Source organism: Phaethon aethereus (assembly GCF_964289735.1).
Source record: "Phaethon aethereus genome assembly, chromosome: 8".
Lineage (NCBI taxonomy): Eukaryota > Metazoa > Chordata > Aves > Phaethontiformes > Phaethontidae > Phaethon > Phaethon aethereus.
Window position 1 is genome coordinate 19,290,489 of NC_138584.1, and position 18,747 is coordinate 19,309,235.

At 43.7% G+C, this 18,747-nt stretch overlaps 2 protein-coding genes across 2 annotated transcripts; both read left to right on the top strand.

Annotated features, from left to right (window-relative positions):
- Nucleotides 1-3,454: 3,454 nt before the first annotated feature.
- BCL10 (BCL10 immune signaling adaptor) lies at nt 3,455-10,546 on the top strand (the record flags this gene model as incomplete). The annotated part of the gene is made up of 3 exons (XM_082002943.1): nt 3,455-3,538; nt 8,009-8,297; nt 9,403-10,546. The coding sequence occupies 3 exons, from the start codon at nt 3,455-3,457 to the stop codon at nt 9,768-9,770; spliced, it is 741 nt and encodes a 246-aa protein (XP_081859069.1). The 3' UTR covers nt 9,771-10,546.
- A 2,510-nt stretch (nt 10,547-13,056) lies between these two features.
- Nucleotides 13,057-14,972, top strand: LOC309407579 (UPF0690 protein C1orf52 homolog; the record flags this gene model as incomplete). Its single annotated transcript, XM_082003144.1, has 3 exons — nt 13,057-13,317; nt 13,458-13,665; nt 14,890-14,972. 3 exons carry the CDS (start codon nt 13,057-13,059, stop codon nt 14,970-14,972), a joined length of 552 nt encoding a protein of 183 aa, XP_081859270.1.
- Nucleotides 14,973-18,747: the final 3,775 nt, after the last annotated feature.

Genomic DNA, 18,747 nt, shown 5'->3' on the forward strand with positions numbered 1-18,747 from the left:
TTACGTTATGATACCGGGCTTAACGATCTCGGGGGACGATGCAGTTACTCCAGGCTTCATGGACCGGTGTGGAAGTGGTCGTGGGCCTTCAGTGCCACCTTGTGGCAACCCAAGTGTCAATTGTTCAAGGCCTCAGTATTGTTGCTTCACTTTCGTAAGAAACCCAACATAAATTAACAAGACTGTAGCAAAAGAATTACATCACTTTCAGACTGTACAGCTTTGCTAGTAATAGGACTTATAATAAACCATAATATCATACTTTTGCTGGGGAAACAGGGACAAGGAAAGATTTCATTAGGGCTGATCTAAATACAGCCTTTGTACTAATTCAACTACACTGGTTAAAAATGTGATTTTTATATTAATATATTTAAGTTGATGCTATATCTAATGTGGATACGTTTAGTTTGCTGCAATTACTATAGGAAACTGCTGCATTTATATGCATTTTTGTGTACCTACATGGAAGAGAGTTGGTACCAATTTACTTGAATTTGTTTTTAAATAGCAATAATTAAAAATAACAAAAGCTATACAAGCCATTCCCACTTGCCACATTAAGAAGTCCCTCATGGAATATCAAAGCATAATAGTAATTTAAAAAGGAGTGCCCTTTGCAAAATTTAGCTGTAGAATATTCCTTCAGCAAGTAGAGACTTCTGCACTTGGGTGTATGAATTCACTCTCCACTGTAAGTACATCTTGCTTAAAAAGCATCAATCACAGTCTCCTGCATCATAAACTCCAAACATCCTCACCCCAAAAATTCATGAGCTGTAGGTTGATGGCTATGGGTTTGTAGTTGAAAACTTGCTGTTGGTAGCTCCAGACATCCATTTGATTTGGGCAAGGCCCTTGATCTGGATCTGTAACTGAACCACACTCTTTCCCTTCTCTCTGCCTGGCAGCTTCCTGCCCCCTCCCTAGGGACGTGGGGATGCACAGCCCAGTTGCTCTTGCGGTGGAGAGCGGTCCAGCCAGCTCCAAAAAGGGGCTGTCCTGGGGGAGGACCCAGTCCCTTGAGTCAGGACCAAGAGGCAGTATGGGGTGGGAGTGCATGAAGCTCCTGGGTGGAGGCCCCTGCTCTGCAGTAAGGACAGGCTGCCTGGAGAGGGGTTGATCAACGAGGGCAGAGGGGGAAGAAAACCTGGAGCCAGTCGCAGCTCTGAAAAGCCGACCGACTTCACAGATTGTGACAGTGTTACAACATTTTCTAGGTCCAGTGTTGTGAAAGATTTGAACAGCACTGGTTTGTAAGCAGTTTCTGGAACTTCTTTGTCTCAGAAATTTATTCTTGATGGACATTACATGTGTACATACTCATAAAACCAGTGCAATGTCCAGAATCTTCCCAGCTCCTTTGAAAGGAATTATCTCTAACTCGCTCCTCATTGAGGCTCACTTCTTAATACTGATGTTAACCTCCTGAAATGAGTTTCATGCTGAGAGTAGTCTTCTTCCAGCTGCCTGAACCGTTAAATCCTGCTAGGATTTATCGGCATTAAGTCTGCTAAAATGTATTCTGTTCTTGCATTCTCTAACCACATGCTCTTTTCCTGATTGCTGAAGTTAATTCATTTCAGTTTGTCTTCTACACGGCTTAGGAATCCAGAAGCCTAACCCTCCAGGCATCGTGTGGCTTTGAACTGCACCTCTCACTGAGCAGGATTATTAATGAATACTCTAAATCCAGAATGCACGATAGCTATTTTTATCAGCAGTATTGTACAGAGCCAGCAAAATCTACAATATAGTTTACCTTGAAGAGCAGGAGCTGGAAAGCATTTGGTTTCCGGAACAAGGATGGGAGTCAGGAGCTGGGGAGATGCCTGGCTGTGTCTGGGATGTGCCACAACCAGCTCCCTGGAAGCACTGGAGAATCTGAAACCTTCCCATGTATTTGGGTGCCTAGCACTGATAAAGGAGTATCAATATGGGTGCTTGGACTTGAAAAAAATGTCTGGCCCTGCAGCCCTCTGAGCAGGAAAACAGGAGATAAATACTTGTTTACCTTGTATTTCAGATGTTTAATCCAGAGATAGACAGCTTTGAGAAATTCAGATGCACTATAGCGTTTGGGTCACGAGCAGAGGTGTGCTGCTAAATTACCAGCAATCGGGTCTGCAAGGCTGGATGGTGAGGGTGAGTCTGAAGGGGTTTTTGCTGGGCAGAAGTGTCCGCAGCAGCAGCAGCAGGGAGGAGAGCTGGTTGGGTGTTTTCTGGTAACCAGCTGTGATTTTAACACCCAGCTCTACAGAAATCAGCCCTGTCGCCAGGTAAGAACAGTGGTTAGTCCTTTGTTTTTTAAATCTTCTGGGCAGGACCTTTGCTATCCAGTGGGTTTAGTGAAAAGCTGGGAATGCTAGCACTGCAATAATGGATATTGTTGCAGTTAACATTTGAAGCACGATTGAGTTAACAAGGCATATCAAGCAAAGGACTTCACAAAATACCCTAAAGCTGGTAGCGTTGCCTTACTTGACAGCAAAACCCAGTACTGGTTGCTTCTCCTTCTCTACCCTTTCACGTTGAACTGCTGGAATTCAAGACTGCAGCAGTAGCCCGAGTTTTACCTTTGACAGCTGAAAAAACACCGATTGATTAAGTTTTGTCTTCTGTCCTTTGTCGTCAAGCGCCTGCTCCCGCGCAAGGCGGGCCGGGGCCGGCAGCAGCGGTGTCCCCGGCGGGGCAGCGGCACCTCTCCGGCCGAGCCCGGGAGCCCAGGGCCGGTCCCGCGGCTCGGCGTGCTCTCAGCCCTGCAGCAGCAGCGGGTTTTGACCACGGTCAGTCCCCGAAATCTGCTGTAAATCCCCATGTCCTGCCATCAGCCACTTCACTTAACGCCGTGAGGAGCGTGGCATCACCCAGGCATGCCACCGCCTCTCCGTACAGCGTGGCCCAACGCCAGCAGCCCCGGAGCTACGGGCCTGAGGCACTCGCCCCCCCTCATCGTCGCTCATCCAAACGCCGCTGTAACGCAGGGGGTGTCAAACGGGCCTCGGGGGGTGGCCGCGAGCTGCGGACGCAGACGGCTGCTCCAGTCTGGTGACAGTTCCGGAGAAGGGCGGGGCTTCACGCGCCAAGGGAGCCGCTCCCTGAGCCTCTGCGGGAGCCCCGCCGCCAGGCCCGGCGCTTCGCCGCTCCCTGCGCCGCCACGGGCTCGGCCCGCAGGAGGGAATTCCCTGCCCAGGACGGCCGCCCGGCCCGGCCGCCTCAGGCTCCCGGCAGAGCGAGACCGCCGCGATACCCGGGCGGCAGCACCAACGACCGCCCCGACGACGACGCCCCTCCGCGCACGCGCTACTGGGCGGGGCGACGCGCCGTCGGTGCCGCCGTGGGGGCGGAGTGACTTCCCGGGGGGTCCATTGGTATGCGGGGCGGGGCCCGTGCCGGAAGCGCTGCCCCGAGTGGTTTTGTCCGGCAGCGGCGGCGCCGGTGGAGGGCGACGGCTATGGAAAGCCTGGGCCCGGGCTCGGGCTCGGGGGTTGTGGGGCGGCTGCTAACGGAGGACGAGATGGCTGAGGTGAAGAAGGATGTAAGTGGTGGGCCGGGCTGAGAGGCCGGAGTGCCCGGGGCCGTGTTGTGGAGCGGTGGGGTGGGGCCAGAGGCCGGGCGTGGGAAGCGGAAGCCCTGTCAGAGGGGGCGGCCGAAGGGGGAGGCCGGCGCGGAGGCGGGAGGGCCGCCAGCGGCCGCCGGGCCGGGCCAGGCCGGGCCGGGCCCCTGCCGCGGCGCCCGGAATTCCCCGCCGCCTTCCCGGAGGGCGGCGCGGCGGGGGCGGGCAGGCCACGTGCAGCGCAGCGGGGGCGGTGGGCCTGGCCTTGGGTTCCGCGGCGCCGGGCTGGGCCCTGGGGCCTCCCGCCCGGAGCTCGCCGGGAGCGGCTCGGGTCTCCGGCGGCTTGCCGGTCTAAGGCTGATAATGACTTGCAAAACCTCGGCCCTGGGGCCGGGTGTTCGCCTGAAAGCGCTCCCCTGTTTTCTTCCAAGCGGTCGTCTCCTCTGCCCCTCTGTAAGGCCAGAGCGGCGGGGTTCGGCTCTCCCGGCGCCTCTCGGTACCGCGCCGGGGGGCGGGAGGCAGGAGGCAGACTAGAAGTGATGAGTAATTAGTGGGGTATCCAAGGTCCGTTGCGATTATATATGCTTCTCTTGGTGTCACGAAGATCCTCTCTAGTAGAGCACGAGTATTTGGATTAAATATTTATAAATTTTTGAGGCTTTTTGCGCTATGTTTTCCTGCTATTTTTTTCCCGTATTTATTCACTGATGTCTGAAACCGGAGGGAAGACTTAATCCCGGTTCAGTCGGGATTTACTTATTTCTTTGCTAAGACTGGGAAGCAAGCAATGTGCTAACCAACTTCAATGAGTGATTGGTTAATTTAAACTGTGATTTTTTAAAAAAAAAATATTCGATTACTTATTGACCATTTATGCTTCTGTTTGTAATTTATGTTTTCTTATGTTTGACTTATTTGGGTTTTGTGTTCTTTTAAGGTACAATAAAGAATGTTTGGACTCTTATGAGTTTGGTTTCTTATGAGCTCTATGTGTGTATCATTTTCTTTAGAGGCTTTGTCATAGTTTTGTGAGGCACGTTTTTCAAGTTATTACTTGCTTCTGTGGAACCATAGGGTAATACTGCAATAGTTAGCATCCGGTAGTTACACCAAAAAAACCTACTGTACGTAACATGATACATATGTTAATCAGCGTCAATGACTGAATTCAGGGCTGCTTCTCACAGAAACACATCTGTGTCACTTCAGCCCTTAAACTTATAGGGTCTCCCATAGTAATTGTAGGACTCGATGGAAACTTAATATGTAGAAAGAAATAACATTAGTTTTATCATCAAAATACAATCCAATAAATCTGACTTTAGAGCTGCTTCTCTGATTTGAAGTGTTGCAGCTTCATGATACAAAGTGCTGGTTCAGTGTAAACGCACTTAGCAGTTTCAAAGTCGTGCAAGTAACTCTAATAGGATCACTTCAAACAGGAGTGCTGCATTTCTAGAAGTCCTGTGTATATTATGTGATAGCATAGCTCGGAAAGCTACCTTGCAAGGATGACTTGGTCTGGTTAAACTTATCTTGAGGAGGAATTATAAAGGTTGGAGTCTTACATTCAAGAGCTGGGAAGAAGGCAGTGAGCTATAAAAAAATCATTGATGTAGAGCAAAGTATATTTAAAGCTTCTGTTCTAATGTGTTTACTCTTTCTGTCTGTCATAAGCTGTTAACCTAGGAGGACAATGCAGAGGGGAGTTCAGAACTGATACACTTCATACAGTGAAAGAATCATTACAGGAAGATGTTAGTCAAAACACAATGGTCTTTTCATTCAATAACAACTCACTCTATCCTAATGTTGAAATGTTGGCAGACTTTTGTGTTTCAGAGTTTGTTGATTGATCCTCCTGGTGGTAGGATGAGATTTCCATGAGAGCTGAAGAAACCTGTTATTGCTTGCTACATGGGTAACCATTCAGGCACAGGCTTGTTGCAGTTGGTGAGATGTATTCCAGAGCCACCTAAACTGATATAATCTGTACTGTTGCACTTTTCTGCTCATATTGTAGTTCTTATGCCACAGTAGTGCCAATGTGACTGCACATTAAACTGGATTGGGTAATTAATCTGGCTGTGGGAGGAGGGAAAAAAAGCACCAAATCACTTTCTTGTCTGGATCCTCTCATCCACCAGTACAAGGGAAAGGGTAGGAACACGCAGCTGCCATGCAGGGGAGAGTGTTCCTTGCACTTGAATTGGCCACCATGGAGCTGCGCCTTTATGTTTCCAGTTTTACATTGTAGTCAATCTAGTGGTGATAGTCTACTGCTAAAAGCCTTCCTTTATCTTCTGTGCATGCTTATCTGATGTTTTCTTTAACAACTCTGTAACCACAGGCTGTTTATTGATAGCTTAGTATTTGTTGGATCCTAAAAAGCAACTAGAAGAACACATTTATCCTCTGCTGTACTTACTGGAGCAGTCCAGGAATGTTTTTTTTTTTTTAAGAGTTATTGGTGCTTTCCCTAGCACCGGTATGCCAGGCAGTATTTTGGTGTTTGAAATAATCTGTCTTAAAGTGCATCTTGATATCTAGCTTTCTTTCACCTTCTATTTACTGAGCTACTAAATGGCTATAAAGCAAATAGTAATTTTCAAATTTTAATTTTTAAATGCTGCTATTATGGAATCTAATCTCAACAAGCAGGAGGATATTTGAAAACTTGATTTATGAAAGATGTTTTGTTTGTTTCAGTCTTTTCACGTGTCTTATGTAAAGGTGTTTTTCCTGGCTCTCAAATCTTTTTTCTTTTTTTGAATCAAATGAGACTTTGGGGGGGTGTTAGTTTTTTCACATCAGTAATATTCAGCTAGTGGGTATCTGACTTCTTGTGTAATTCTGCACAGTGAAAAATGTTGGTGGGAGAAACTGCCAATTTTGTAGTATTATGTAAAATGAGAGCTTGTTATTCAAACACAGATGTCATTTGTGACTCTCATCCTTATAGAGTAGTAGATATTGAAACCAGAGAGTTGTGAACACATGCGTTAATTCTGTTTAACGAGCAGGCTTGTTAATGTACGGACTGAAATAAGAGGAATATTAATATATTAAATAATATAATTTAATATATTATATTAAATAATATAAAATTATTATATTTTGGCAACGTTTGTGTTTATATGTACCATCTGAACAAGGTGGAGGAAGATTGGTTTTTGTTTTGGTAACTGTAAAAATAGGACACTGTCATGTCCTATCATAGCAGAAATTAACTCTATCCCAGCTGAAACCAGGACAGTCACTTGATTTTCCAAAGAGGAAGTCAAAGTGGTGATGTGGCAGTCTTTAGTTCTGACATTGCTCCTATAAAATTACCTCCAAAATAAATTGGTAGTTAGGTTAGAACTGAAAATGGTTTAAAAAGATAGCGTGTTTCCCCAGGAAGAAGATCTCTGAGGGAATGTGACCCGATGCAAGGTGTTACAGTTCCTGAAGTTGTAAAGTGGCACTGCTGCTGAAGCGCTCGAGACAGATGTCTCTGCTTCATCATTCCCACTGTTAATTGACTATATGTTAGGGTCTTTAGAGGATGGATGGAGTCCCCTCCCATGGGCAGATTGTTCCACCTCTTTCTTTTTGCTGGTTATAGAAAGGACTTAAGCAACCAGTTCACACTTGTAAGCTGAAGTTATGCAGCAGAGGGTAGAGTCATTCTGCTTTGCCAGTCATCAGAGTTGCACTTTCAGTGGCCTGTGCAGCCTGTCAGAGGTGTGCAAGCTGCTTCAGGTGTTTAATATAAAATCTTAAACCAAAAGAATGCAGTTTGATGAAGACAAAAAGCAGCCAGTGAAGTTGTTGAGAGTAGGTACATCTGTGGATGAAAGTGCGTGTATTCTGGATGCCAGTAATCTGTTGAACTTGTAAATAGTGAAATTTATTTAACAAACCTTTTAAACAGTGAGTACATTCATGCTCTTGCTCTGAGACTGCTGTTACTCAATGTACAGAAAACATCAATAATTGCAATATTTTGGAGTTGTGCCTTGTGGATACAAATAGTATGGAGATGTGGCAATTGGGTAGTAAGTGAGAATGAGTGTGTCTGTAGACAAAGCAAGTAGGCACTGTTGTGTTTTGTTGGTATAATTTCCTTTTATTTTTACTTGGTGACTGTTCTGAAATGTGATAATGACAGACTTGATGTAATTAACATTTCCAGTAAGCATTCACCTTATTACTTAGCATGCAGTAGAACTCCTGAGTTTGTGTAAAGAAAACTAGTGAAAGGGATAAGTAAATTAGATGACTTAAAAAAAGAAAAAAAGATTTTTTTACAGAGAAAAATCTCTGCTAGGTAACACAGTGTCAGCTTTAATTGTTTCATTAACCTGTATCAAAATCATATAGGTTTCAAATACAGGCTTCTAAATAAATCGATACAGGCTTCTAAATAAATTGAAATGTTGGCTAATAGTAGTCTGTTTTGTTTTTCAGGCTTTAGAAAGGATGCGTCCTTATCTGTGTGATAAAATCATAGCTGAGAGACACTTTGATTATCTGCGTTCAAGGAAAATACTCACTAGAGAGGACACAGAAGAAATTTCTTCTCGATCTTCCAGTAGGAAAAAAACTGGGAAGTTATTGGACTACTTAGCAGAAAACCCAAAGGGGCTAGACGCTTTGATTGAATCTATCAGACGAGAAAGAACACAAAACTTCCTGTTACAAAAGATAACTGACGTAGTCTTGAAAGTCAAAAATGAAAAACTTGAAGCTCTCAAAGGTGAGAAGTTTATAATAATATTTTGTAAGACATAAGTTTTATTTTGAGGGTCTGCAAAATTAAACTCCAGCAATTCCTTAAATCATGTTTCTTAGTACAGATTATTTTCTTTTCTTCCTCTAGTGTTTGGGACAACATTCTTGGAAATCTTGCCAGTTTGTGCTTAAGATTCTAGTGCACGTATCCTGGTTTTGCCTTTTTACTGTCTGAACACATCATAAATAACAAATTGAAAAAAAACCCTATCATGTGTTGTTATGATGGATAATTCTGTCTTCACATTTTAGTTTTGCTTTCTATGATGTTCTAATTCAGAATTCAAAATAGGTGATTATCTTCTATCTTGCATTTCTCTTGAAGCTATTTACTCCAGGGGCAGGATGCTCTGGTTTTGTTAAACTTTGCACCTCAGCAGGAGATAAGCCAGCAAGTGCAACCTGAGGGGAGTTCTCCTGTATGCCTTCAATGCCAAAACTTAAAATTAGATACTGTAAATGTATGCATGTGTTGCATCATGCAGGTGGAGAGGTTTTTTCACCCACTAATCCTGAAGTGACTATATGTACTCATATTTTAAGGTGGATAAAGAAAGTATAAGCCTTCTAAACCAAAAACCTTACTTCCCCTTCCACACCCAACAAAAGAGAAAGAAGGAAGAAAGTACGTTTTTAACCCTAGAGATGAAAGGCCTGAAGTTTTCTCTGGCTTCAGGTAAAACAGCCTTCAAATGCAGTCTCCTTTGGAGCAGAACCATGCAGCTGAAGCTTGTAAATGTTTGAAGAACACAACGAGAAAAATCTGTCAAAAAATGGGACAGAGGGCTAAAGTGACTTCCTAAAATGAAGCTTAAGTTAGGGTGCACCTTTGTCAAATCGTAGCTGATACAGAGATATAGAGAAAATGATCACATCAGCCTAGATAAACTGCGTGTATTTTTTAATTTGTCCTGAGTATCGGGATGTCACAGGTGAGATGAAGAGGTTAGTCTGTTAAAAATACAGACAATTGATCTTTGACAATCTTTCCGATATTAAATCGGAGCACGGTTTTAAGAGTGTACCACATTGTAATTAAATCCAGTCTCTGGTGTTTTTTTTTGTCCTAGGTCTAAGCTGCAGCACCTGTATGACCTCACTGTATGGAGGAACGAATAATCTTTCTAGATCATATTCTGATGAATCTAATTTTTTTGATAAAACAAAAGATAAAGAATCTACCCAGATACATCATCCAGAAGAAGATTATAGCACTGCCGCATTTGTGTCTGCTGTCTCTCTTCATTCCATGAATTTACCAATTGCAGAAATGGGAAATGCAGAGAGTGCTGTTTTCTCAGCCACCCTTCCAGGGCCTGGAGACCCTGGTGCACCCCCTCTCCCCCCAGAGCTCCAGTCGGAGCACCAAGAACCATGTGCTAGTTCAAGTGACAATTGCTTTTTGCCTTTAAGATCACGTTCTCTTCAACCACAGTGAACGTAGTGGCTTTTGTCTGTTCATCCAAATGGTACTGAAATTTTGTGTGATGTCTTTATAAAGGTTAAAAAAATGTTTTCAAACTGTTAACTAGCAAAATCAGAGGAAACAATCTGTGCTGTGCTATTTACTGTTTTTTAAGGAGTCTTTTTTTTTTTTTTTTTTAAATTGAGTGACTGTGGAGCTGCTTGACTTTATGTTCTTTAGGGAGCCTTTTTCAAAAGATCATGGTATTACACCAGCAAAGGTTAGGTTTTTAAACCAGTATATGTAAGTTTGCACATTTAATTGCAGATATTTAACCTGCCATTATAGAACAAATGGGGTTTTTTTCTTCCTACAGAAACTAACAAATCTGTTTTTCTTAGTGTTCCTGTGACAGGTGAATTGGGAAAGATGGTTAGGAAAAATATTGAAGAATAATTTTCTGAACTAAAAGCTTAAGCTCACTTAGCTTAAACTCATTTACCAAACTAAATGTTTCCCTGTAGGATAAATTTTTCCCTCTATGTATGTGCGTGCAGCTCCATTTGAGAAAAAAAAAAAAAAAATCTGGCCAAATCTGTAGTTATGCGTATTTGTGAGAGGTCTCTTAATTGTCTGAACTTTGTTCTCTATCCTACCAGTAAATCAAAAGACACTTGGTATCGCAGTGATTTGAGTTAGCAAATGTACTTCCACAATCTTAGCATATTTTTCTTGTATATTAGTTAGAGATTTCTGATTTGAGATGCACTTTAAATATAAATTCTCATTAAGACTGGAAAAGGAATGTAAACTGCTCTAACAGCATCATGTGGGCTGTAAGAACATGTTATTGTATAATAAGGAGCAAAGCTTGTATGTTTTGTCCCAGTAGGTAAGTAGAGGAGGAGTCCTGTAGCAAGAAAGTATCCATACCTGAAGGACTCTTGGAAATGTTGCACTTCAAAGACACCTACTCTTCAAAGCAGATAGACAGGTTTACATTTCAAACGGTTTAGAGTCAAAAGCATTTTAAACTATTTCAACATGGGAAGGTTCTCATTTCTTGACACAATGTAATATGCTCTCATACTCTACTCTTGCATTGTAATCTACTTTTTATGAAGGTGGCCTATAATTACTTTAAAATTTCTAGGCAAGGACAAACTCTTACTTGGAAATGTGTACAGTTGTGTTCTGCAGTACTACACTTTAAAGTGATGGCATGTTTTCAGTATATCAAAGGGTAGGTTTGTATTTAGGGCTTTAAATTATTTTGGCTCTGGTACAGCACTATAGTTGTGTAATTCCATTCAAATTCAAACCCATGTAATACTCCTAAACTGTGTTCTCCTTTTGTGGAGACAGGCCATCTGCAGGACCTCAATATAGCCTCTAATTTTTTTTTTTTATGTTTACACTGGTTTTGGAAGTAGGTTAAAATAAACTGCGATGTTCAACTACACTCTGTACTTAGTATATGAATAGCTTACATTTGATAAAGATGTGAGCTTCTGTTTAGTGTTTATAAAAATCCTCGTTTTTCTCATATACGTCAAAGGTCATAGACTGTCAGGACGGTGAAAATGCTTTTCAGCAAAACAGCATGGTTCAGAAGGCACTTTGGAAGTTAAGTGCCTACATATACAAGCAAAATTTTGCTCTCTAACATGAAATTAAGGATAGGCTTAAATCCCTCTCTTCCATTAACTTGAATTGCAGTTGCAGATACTCAGGATGTCTAAAATTGATTTGTCTAAATGCCCACTGTAACCACTTGAAGAGCTGTGCTTAGGTTTGGGTCCCTTCTGGGATGGATGGATGAGAATGAGCAAGTTTGGCCTTAACTGGAAAAGAGTATCAGCTCGGGGTGAAGACTGCCTTGCAGATCTAAATCCGAACACGCGAGGTGCGCTGCCCATCACACAGCGTGCTGCGCGGCCTGCAGGGAGCCCACCTGTGCAGGGGTGGCTCCTGCAGTGGAGCCTGTTCGCCTGAGACGTTACGTGAATGTACTCTCTTACCGAATGTTTATAATGTGCATTTTTTTAAAATTTTGAAATATTGTTATCACAACTTTGGGAATAAATTCTTTTGTATAATTGCCTGTTTTCCTGTCAGCCCTTCACTAAAATGCATGGGTTGTAGGAGCAATTCATGCCAGTATCTGGATGTGTGGTTTTGGTTCTGTGTGTGTGGGAGGCTTTGGTGCTCATTGTCTTGTTAGAGAGGTTTGTCTTTGGTGGGAAGACTGACTTAACATGAAAGGTGCCTGTAGGACTGCATTCAAGAGCACTATATGGGGAAAACATACATGGGAAACTAAGGCATCGGCTGCTTACCTACACTTTCTGTGGCCCATGACTAGTGTTGCGAACCTGATTCTTGCTTTTTTTTTCCCAAATGACTCAATCACTCAACTTCTTAAACATGTGAGAAGTGCTGCTTCCAGCCGTGCATGTATTGACAACATTCTTAAATTAAGGTTTTGTTATTTTTTTTTAATAGCGGGGAGAAACAAAACCTTTGAGTGCGGAGCAATGTGACTCAAAAAAGGACTTACGAATGTTGTAGGGACCATGGAGGCTCACTTCAGCGGCTCTTTTCATTGTACGCTGTGTGTAGGGTTTCTTTCAAAATAATGATTGTAGTATTGATTATGAGAGATCAGCTGGACCCGGTTTTAGTATCTTTGCAGTTAAAGAATTGATCATGGTATAACCAAGGCCCTTTCCTTAGACCTTATCCTGCTTCCTTGGTAGTGTGACCTGAACAGCGCTAGTTAAGTACTTCAGGTGATGCGAAAACAGATATATGGGCCTTGTTGACAAGTGCAGTCTCGTACAAAATTTTTCCAATGGCTTTGAAAAATCTGTTTTGGTAAAGGTAGCCTATGGGGCTGCTTGAGCTGTTCCTGCACAGGCGCCGCTCAAAGCTTTATCTGCCCTGGGTTAGTGAACGCTCGAACATTAAGGAAAACGCGCTTTCTCTCCACTTAGGCCTGCAGGTGTAAAAAAGGAGAAATGGAGGTGTTCTCGGTTCCATGTCTGGTTTTCTGTGTTTGTCTGTGGTCGCTCAGAAGCAACAGTCCCCGAGTTGCTGGGGCTCAACCCTGCGTTCCCCAGGGCGGACGCAGAAACGTCAGCGCTTTCCACCGGCTCCTTCCGCCGTCTCCCCTTCGCCACGTACAAACTGGGACCCCACCACCACCACGGAAACGGTCGTGCGCTTCGCTGGGGCTCCCGTCGGTGCGGCGGCAGGCCGGAACCCTCGGCGCGGGCCCGGTTTCCGTGCGGGCGCTGTTGTGGCGGCACGCCCCGCCATGGCGGCGGAGGGAGAGGACCCGTTGGGCTATTTCGCGGCCTACGGCAGCTCCAGCTCCGACTCGGAGGCCGACGAGCCCCAGCCCGACGACCGCCAGGCGGGGGGCGGCGCGGCGGCGGGGGGCAGCACGGGGCGGCGGCCGCGGCTGCCGCCGCCCGACGAGCTCTTCCGTAGGGTGTCGCAGCCGCCCGCCTTCCTCTACAACCCGCTCAACAAGCAGATCGACTGGGAGAGCCGCGTCCTGCGGGCGCCCGAGGAGGTGCGGGGGCCGTGGGGCCGGTGGGGCGCGGGGGGCAGCCTCAGGCGGCCGCCGGGGCCGGGTTGGGCCGGGCCGCGCCGCCTTGCAGCCGTCCCGGGCGCCAAGGGCCGGTGTGACGCGTGCCCTGCTCTCTCCTGCAGCCCCCCAAGGAGTTCAAGGTGTGGAAGAGCAACGCCGTGCCCCCGCCGGAGACCTACAGCCCGCCCGAGAAGAAGCCCCCGCCGCCGCCTGCCATCGACATGGCCATAAAGTGGTCCAACATCTACGAGGACAACGGCGACGACGCGCCCCGGCAGGCCAGCAAAGCCAGGTTCCTGCCGGATGAGGAGCAGCAACACCTAGAATCGGGTGAGGTCCTGGCGTAGAGCAGCTGGGCGCTTCAAATCTGTGTACGTAGGGAGGCGAACTGGGCGGGTGCATTCTGTGAGTGATCTGTGACTGGAGACCTCCCTGCCCAAAACTCAGAGGAAGTTCTGCGGGCCTGTTCTACATCCACCACTGCTCAAGGGCAGAGCAGTAGTTGGCTGCAGGGGGGGTGAAGCTTCAGTGCGTGTGTTTTGTTTTTGCTAGAATTAATTGAGACTCTCCAGCAATCTCTCTGCTCCCCTTCCGTTGTCGCTAGTGGAAGCAGGGAATGATTAAAGAATCTGTAGAACTGTAGTTATATGAAATTAACAGGTTCAGTCATGGTACTGGTAAAACAGAAGGTTGTATAAGAGCTTTAAGCGCTGCTGTCTTGATGCTAGGTGTAGATGTAGGTGAGATTATTTTTATAATGTTTGCAAAAGTTGTGGGCTGAGAGGGGAATTAAATGAAATGCCCATGTGACAGATTGCTGAAGAAAATATTTACTGTTCTCTTGACTTTTAATCGTGGTACAAGCTGTAATGGTAATATAGGAAGTAAAGAAATATTTGACAGCAGGGAGCAATTATTTTCTTTTAAATTGCTGGAGGAAAAGAAAAGCCAGTAACAACCAAGAGAACAAAACCAGAAGAAGAAATTCTGGCTTTTCAGAACACATGATAATGTTTTGGTTCACTGGTAAAGTTGTCAGCAAACCTTTTCAAAGTGAAGGTTTTTTTGCTGTCTTGCTCCTTTTTTTGTTCTGGCTGTTCTTCCCCAGTGGCAGTTTTTCTGTCTCTCTCTTCCTCTATTTGTTCTATATGCTTTTGTTTTTACCCTACACATTTCTCTTAGTCAGCCTTCATCCAAAGACTAAGAGGATAAACTGTTAATCGACCTTGACATTACTTCCTGCTTCTAAAATGTAATTTCCTAGCTTTTCACTTACCTATTCAAATAATATTTTTTTAGAAAAGGTACTGTACAGTAGCATAACCAGGCCTCTTGGTTATCCTCAATGGTCTGTGGTAGAAATAACAAGTAATCGTTCCTATTCTGTCCACATATTGTTCACACTTCAAAAAGGATGATGTTGTCAGTTAATACTGCTGCCTTTTTTCCAGGCATCTCAGATGTGGTTAAGTCAGTTGTTCTGAGATGAGGATGGTGTTTAAGAGAAAGATACTGGCTTTGCTGATTTTGATTAACTCTGTCTTTTATTTAAAGATGGTGAAAAAGATGATGAACCAGCTTCTGCTAAGAAACGTAAACTAGACTCTGGGGAGCAGACAAAGAAGAAGAATCTATAAGCAGGGCATGCTGGATTTAGCCATATGAGAATTTCAATGAACTTGGATTCCCCTGCTGGAATGGGAAACAAATACCTGTTTACTGAATTTCTCTCTCCTATTGGGTAGGGAATTTTATTTCTGTAGTATGCTTGCCTTTTGGAAAGCACAAAATTAAATGGACAGTGTCATGATAGAAACTCGTCTGCTGAACAAAATTTAAACCTGTTTATTAAAGAGGGATCCATGGTGATGGATACTGGTGCTCATGCAGGTTACAGGGGTTCGTGGTATTTTGTTTATCAAGAAACCTTGTAACGTGAGTGTTTCTGGACTGACTTTTCCACTGTGTCAAGACCTTTTATAAAGGATTGTATACTAAAGATTCTTTAAGTGCTGTCACGTGATATGTTTGCATAATGTTGTTTTGAAAGGTATGTAAAGACTGCAAATAGGTCACTGGAATAAAACTGCATTTGAAAACATCCATGGTATAAATATTGCATTGCATGCTTGGTGAATAGGAGAGATGAGATGAATTATGTACTATATGCATTTCAGTGATGTATTTCTTTTGATACAATGGATTCCTCAGGGTTTTGTTTGTAATAAATACACAACTGCAGGCTGAAAAATCATGGACCTAATAATAACTAATTATCATATTTGATAATTAGTTTTGATGTTATGTGAGCCACATCAGCAAAACATGAGACCAATTGATGCAGGAAGAATTGAAGCATTTAATGTATTTCTCCTAAAATTGAAAATAGGATCTAGATATTTATGTGGAAAAAAATTATGACAAAGGTGTCATAGAGTCTTTACTGCCAAATTGTATTTATTTCAGTACAAACCATTGGTAATCTTCTCAAAATTCTAGTCGGTATACGTTGCATTTGTGATATGCTGCTGCATGGATTTTTGAGTATATGAAAAAGTACCAGCAAAACTGGGTTGCAGGGAGGGTTGTTTTAGGTTTATTTTCAAATAAAGGTTCTATGCCTTAAGAAGTCTGCAGCGAGATTAGGCCTAATAAATAGGAGTTTATGTAATTAAATTATTAATGTAAACATTCATAGTTTTTATTTTCTTTCTGTCTTGGACAGCAGGTTCTGTATGTGTATGCGCTAATGTTAATATTTTTTTTAAAAGTGATTTAAATGTATTAACTTCATATACTCACTAAAAATTAGCAACAAGTTATGCAATTCTAGCCTTGGCAGGGTGATGATGCTTTCTCTGGATTCTTCTCTACCTGCAGACTCCGCAACCGCTCCTTGCCAGTTTCACAGGCTGTTGGGCCAAATCCACGATATATTCCACCCCTGCTGTGCTGCCCATCTGAAAACGATTCAAAGAGTGGTACTTGTACACAGCTGAGGGTTCCCCGTGCCCCAGCTCCCCTGGCACAAACCCAGATATCTGACATTGTCGTAGCAAGCTCCAAGATGAGGGAGGGTGTCATAGGCAGAGCTCATGAAGTGCCAGATCTGTGTACCGTTCCTCAAAATACTCCATCTCGGGTTGTGACGGCCGGGCTAGAGCAGGGACTAGGCTAGCAGGGAGCAGAGCAGAGCTGGCTTGAGAAATGTGCCTCTGCTATCCTATATATACAGAATTTATTCCAGGGTTATGTGGGATGAATGTTACCATTTCTTGAAATCTGAAGGATTTGACATGAAGTACATGGTTCAGTGGACTGCCTGATTCTCAAGTCTTACTGTGTTTGCTACTGAAGCGCTCCTCGAAGAGTGTTACAGCTGAAGGTTAATGTCACCAGCTCTGGAAACAGGATGCATTCCCGTGACTGCTGTGACCAAGGAGGCGTTTGTCCTTGTATTGTTCGCTCTGCTATTCTACAGGTCAGCTCAGGAAGTTACCATGCTAATCACTCCCTTTGTTTTCAGATCATATTGGTATCCAGTTGTCTTGAAGTTAACACTCCCTGATACTCAGTTTCCAAGTTTCCAGCATGGCTAATCTGGGAGAAGAATGATTAATTGTATTATTTACAGGTTGAGGAAATCTTCAGTGTAAGCAGTGACCATGGCATCTTCCCTATTCAGGAGAAATGGCAAAAGCAGCTACTCTGCTTTTTCTTAAGACATCAGAAACAAGGCTGTGACAGCCCGTCTGAGGCTGAGTTATCTGGGTGGACTGGTTCTGCTGGTGGAAGTTTTTTTCGTAGAGGTGCTTCAGTGTATCATCTTCAGAAGATGATGAGAGAAGTGCTAGTGCTGCAGCTTCTGAAGCAACTGAGAAGATTTCTTGACATACAGGGCATACAAAAAAGCCCAGAGCAGAGAGGGAACTGACCCTTCAGAGTTCAGAGATAACAGCATGTGCATTTTATTGTAAGTAAATGAGATTGCATAAAAGAACTGTTATGTTTGTATCATCAGTGATTTGTAATGCAAACAACTACAGAACTCCTCATAGTGGAAAAAAACGCTACAGTCCTGAATGTGGTGAGAAAATGGCTGGAAAGGCACAAAATCTTTCCAGTGATCAGCTTTCATAGTATGGTACTTACTAAGCAGTGCTTGCTTCTGCAGGGAAGAAACCACAGGTACCTATAGCTGGTACAAGGAGGCTGTTCGGGAGCGGTTGGACTGAGCTAGACAGAATGTAGGTACTAGCCAGGAGAGGAAGAAAGGAAGAGAAAGCCTACTGATTTTGCTAAAGATCTGTAAGGTCTTACTCAGATACTATAAAAATCTTCTAAGGAAAATGGGCAATAGGCTAAGTTACAAATGCCCATCTGGAGCTGGGCTTCGAGATCGAGATTACTGGTAACGCATCCATGGCATTCATAGCTATGAAGCTGTAAAATGAACAGCCATCATTTAAGTTCCTCAGTAAATCGCTAGAGAGAGCATTACCAAGAAAGATGCGGTCACAATAAGCCTTGCAGTTACAGGAGGGCATCCAACAGTCCCCAAAAGGGGATTCAAGTCTTCTCTGTCCCCTTTTTGCATGATTAGAAGCAACACAGATTGTACAAACCAATAAAAATTGTTAATGATGCAATGCTTAAAGGAAGCAGGGCAGGTGAGTGGGAAGAAATAAGCAACAAGGTTTTCTCATTTGTTTTGAAACTAGAAGAGGGGAAGACTCTGAAGAAGTTGAAAGGACAAAGCTTGATGGAATAAGAAGCACACTTGTAGGTTTTCTTCAGGTTTGGGCAGCTAATAATGAAAAATCGGCTGCTCTGTGCATCAGGATCTGTGAAATGCATGAGTGAACAATTACTAAACTTAAACTGATAGCTCAGATGTTCAAAAAAATCTCTCAACTAGAGAACTAAACTAGAGAAGTTTATCCTGGATTGTCTTTTCTGGAGGAGACAGTGACAGCAAACACACATCCTGACTGACAAATGGGGAAGATGATTGGCTCTGAAAATTTGCCCTCTATTAACTCATCATTGTATTGCTTTTATGATTAATCAAGTGGGATGGTGATCATTATGTGTAACGGGAAAAAAGGCAGTAAAGAATGCATACAAATTTGATTTGAGAAAATTCTCTTAAAAATTCGTCAAGATTAGAAGAACTGTGGCTGGAAGGCAGTTAATTTGCAGTGAACACATTGCGTTGCCTCCAGATGCTGGCACAGTAGCAGCTACATTACTTGGATTTCCAAGAAAGGCAGGATGATCTGGAAAAGAATTATTCACATCAGTATAGAAGTACAGCTGTTGAGGATAATTGCTTTCATGTCAGAAATGCTAATGGAGAGGTTGTTGCAAGTCATCCCTCCCAATGCAACAGCTTGGGGCTACTAATGCTAT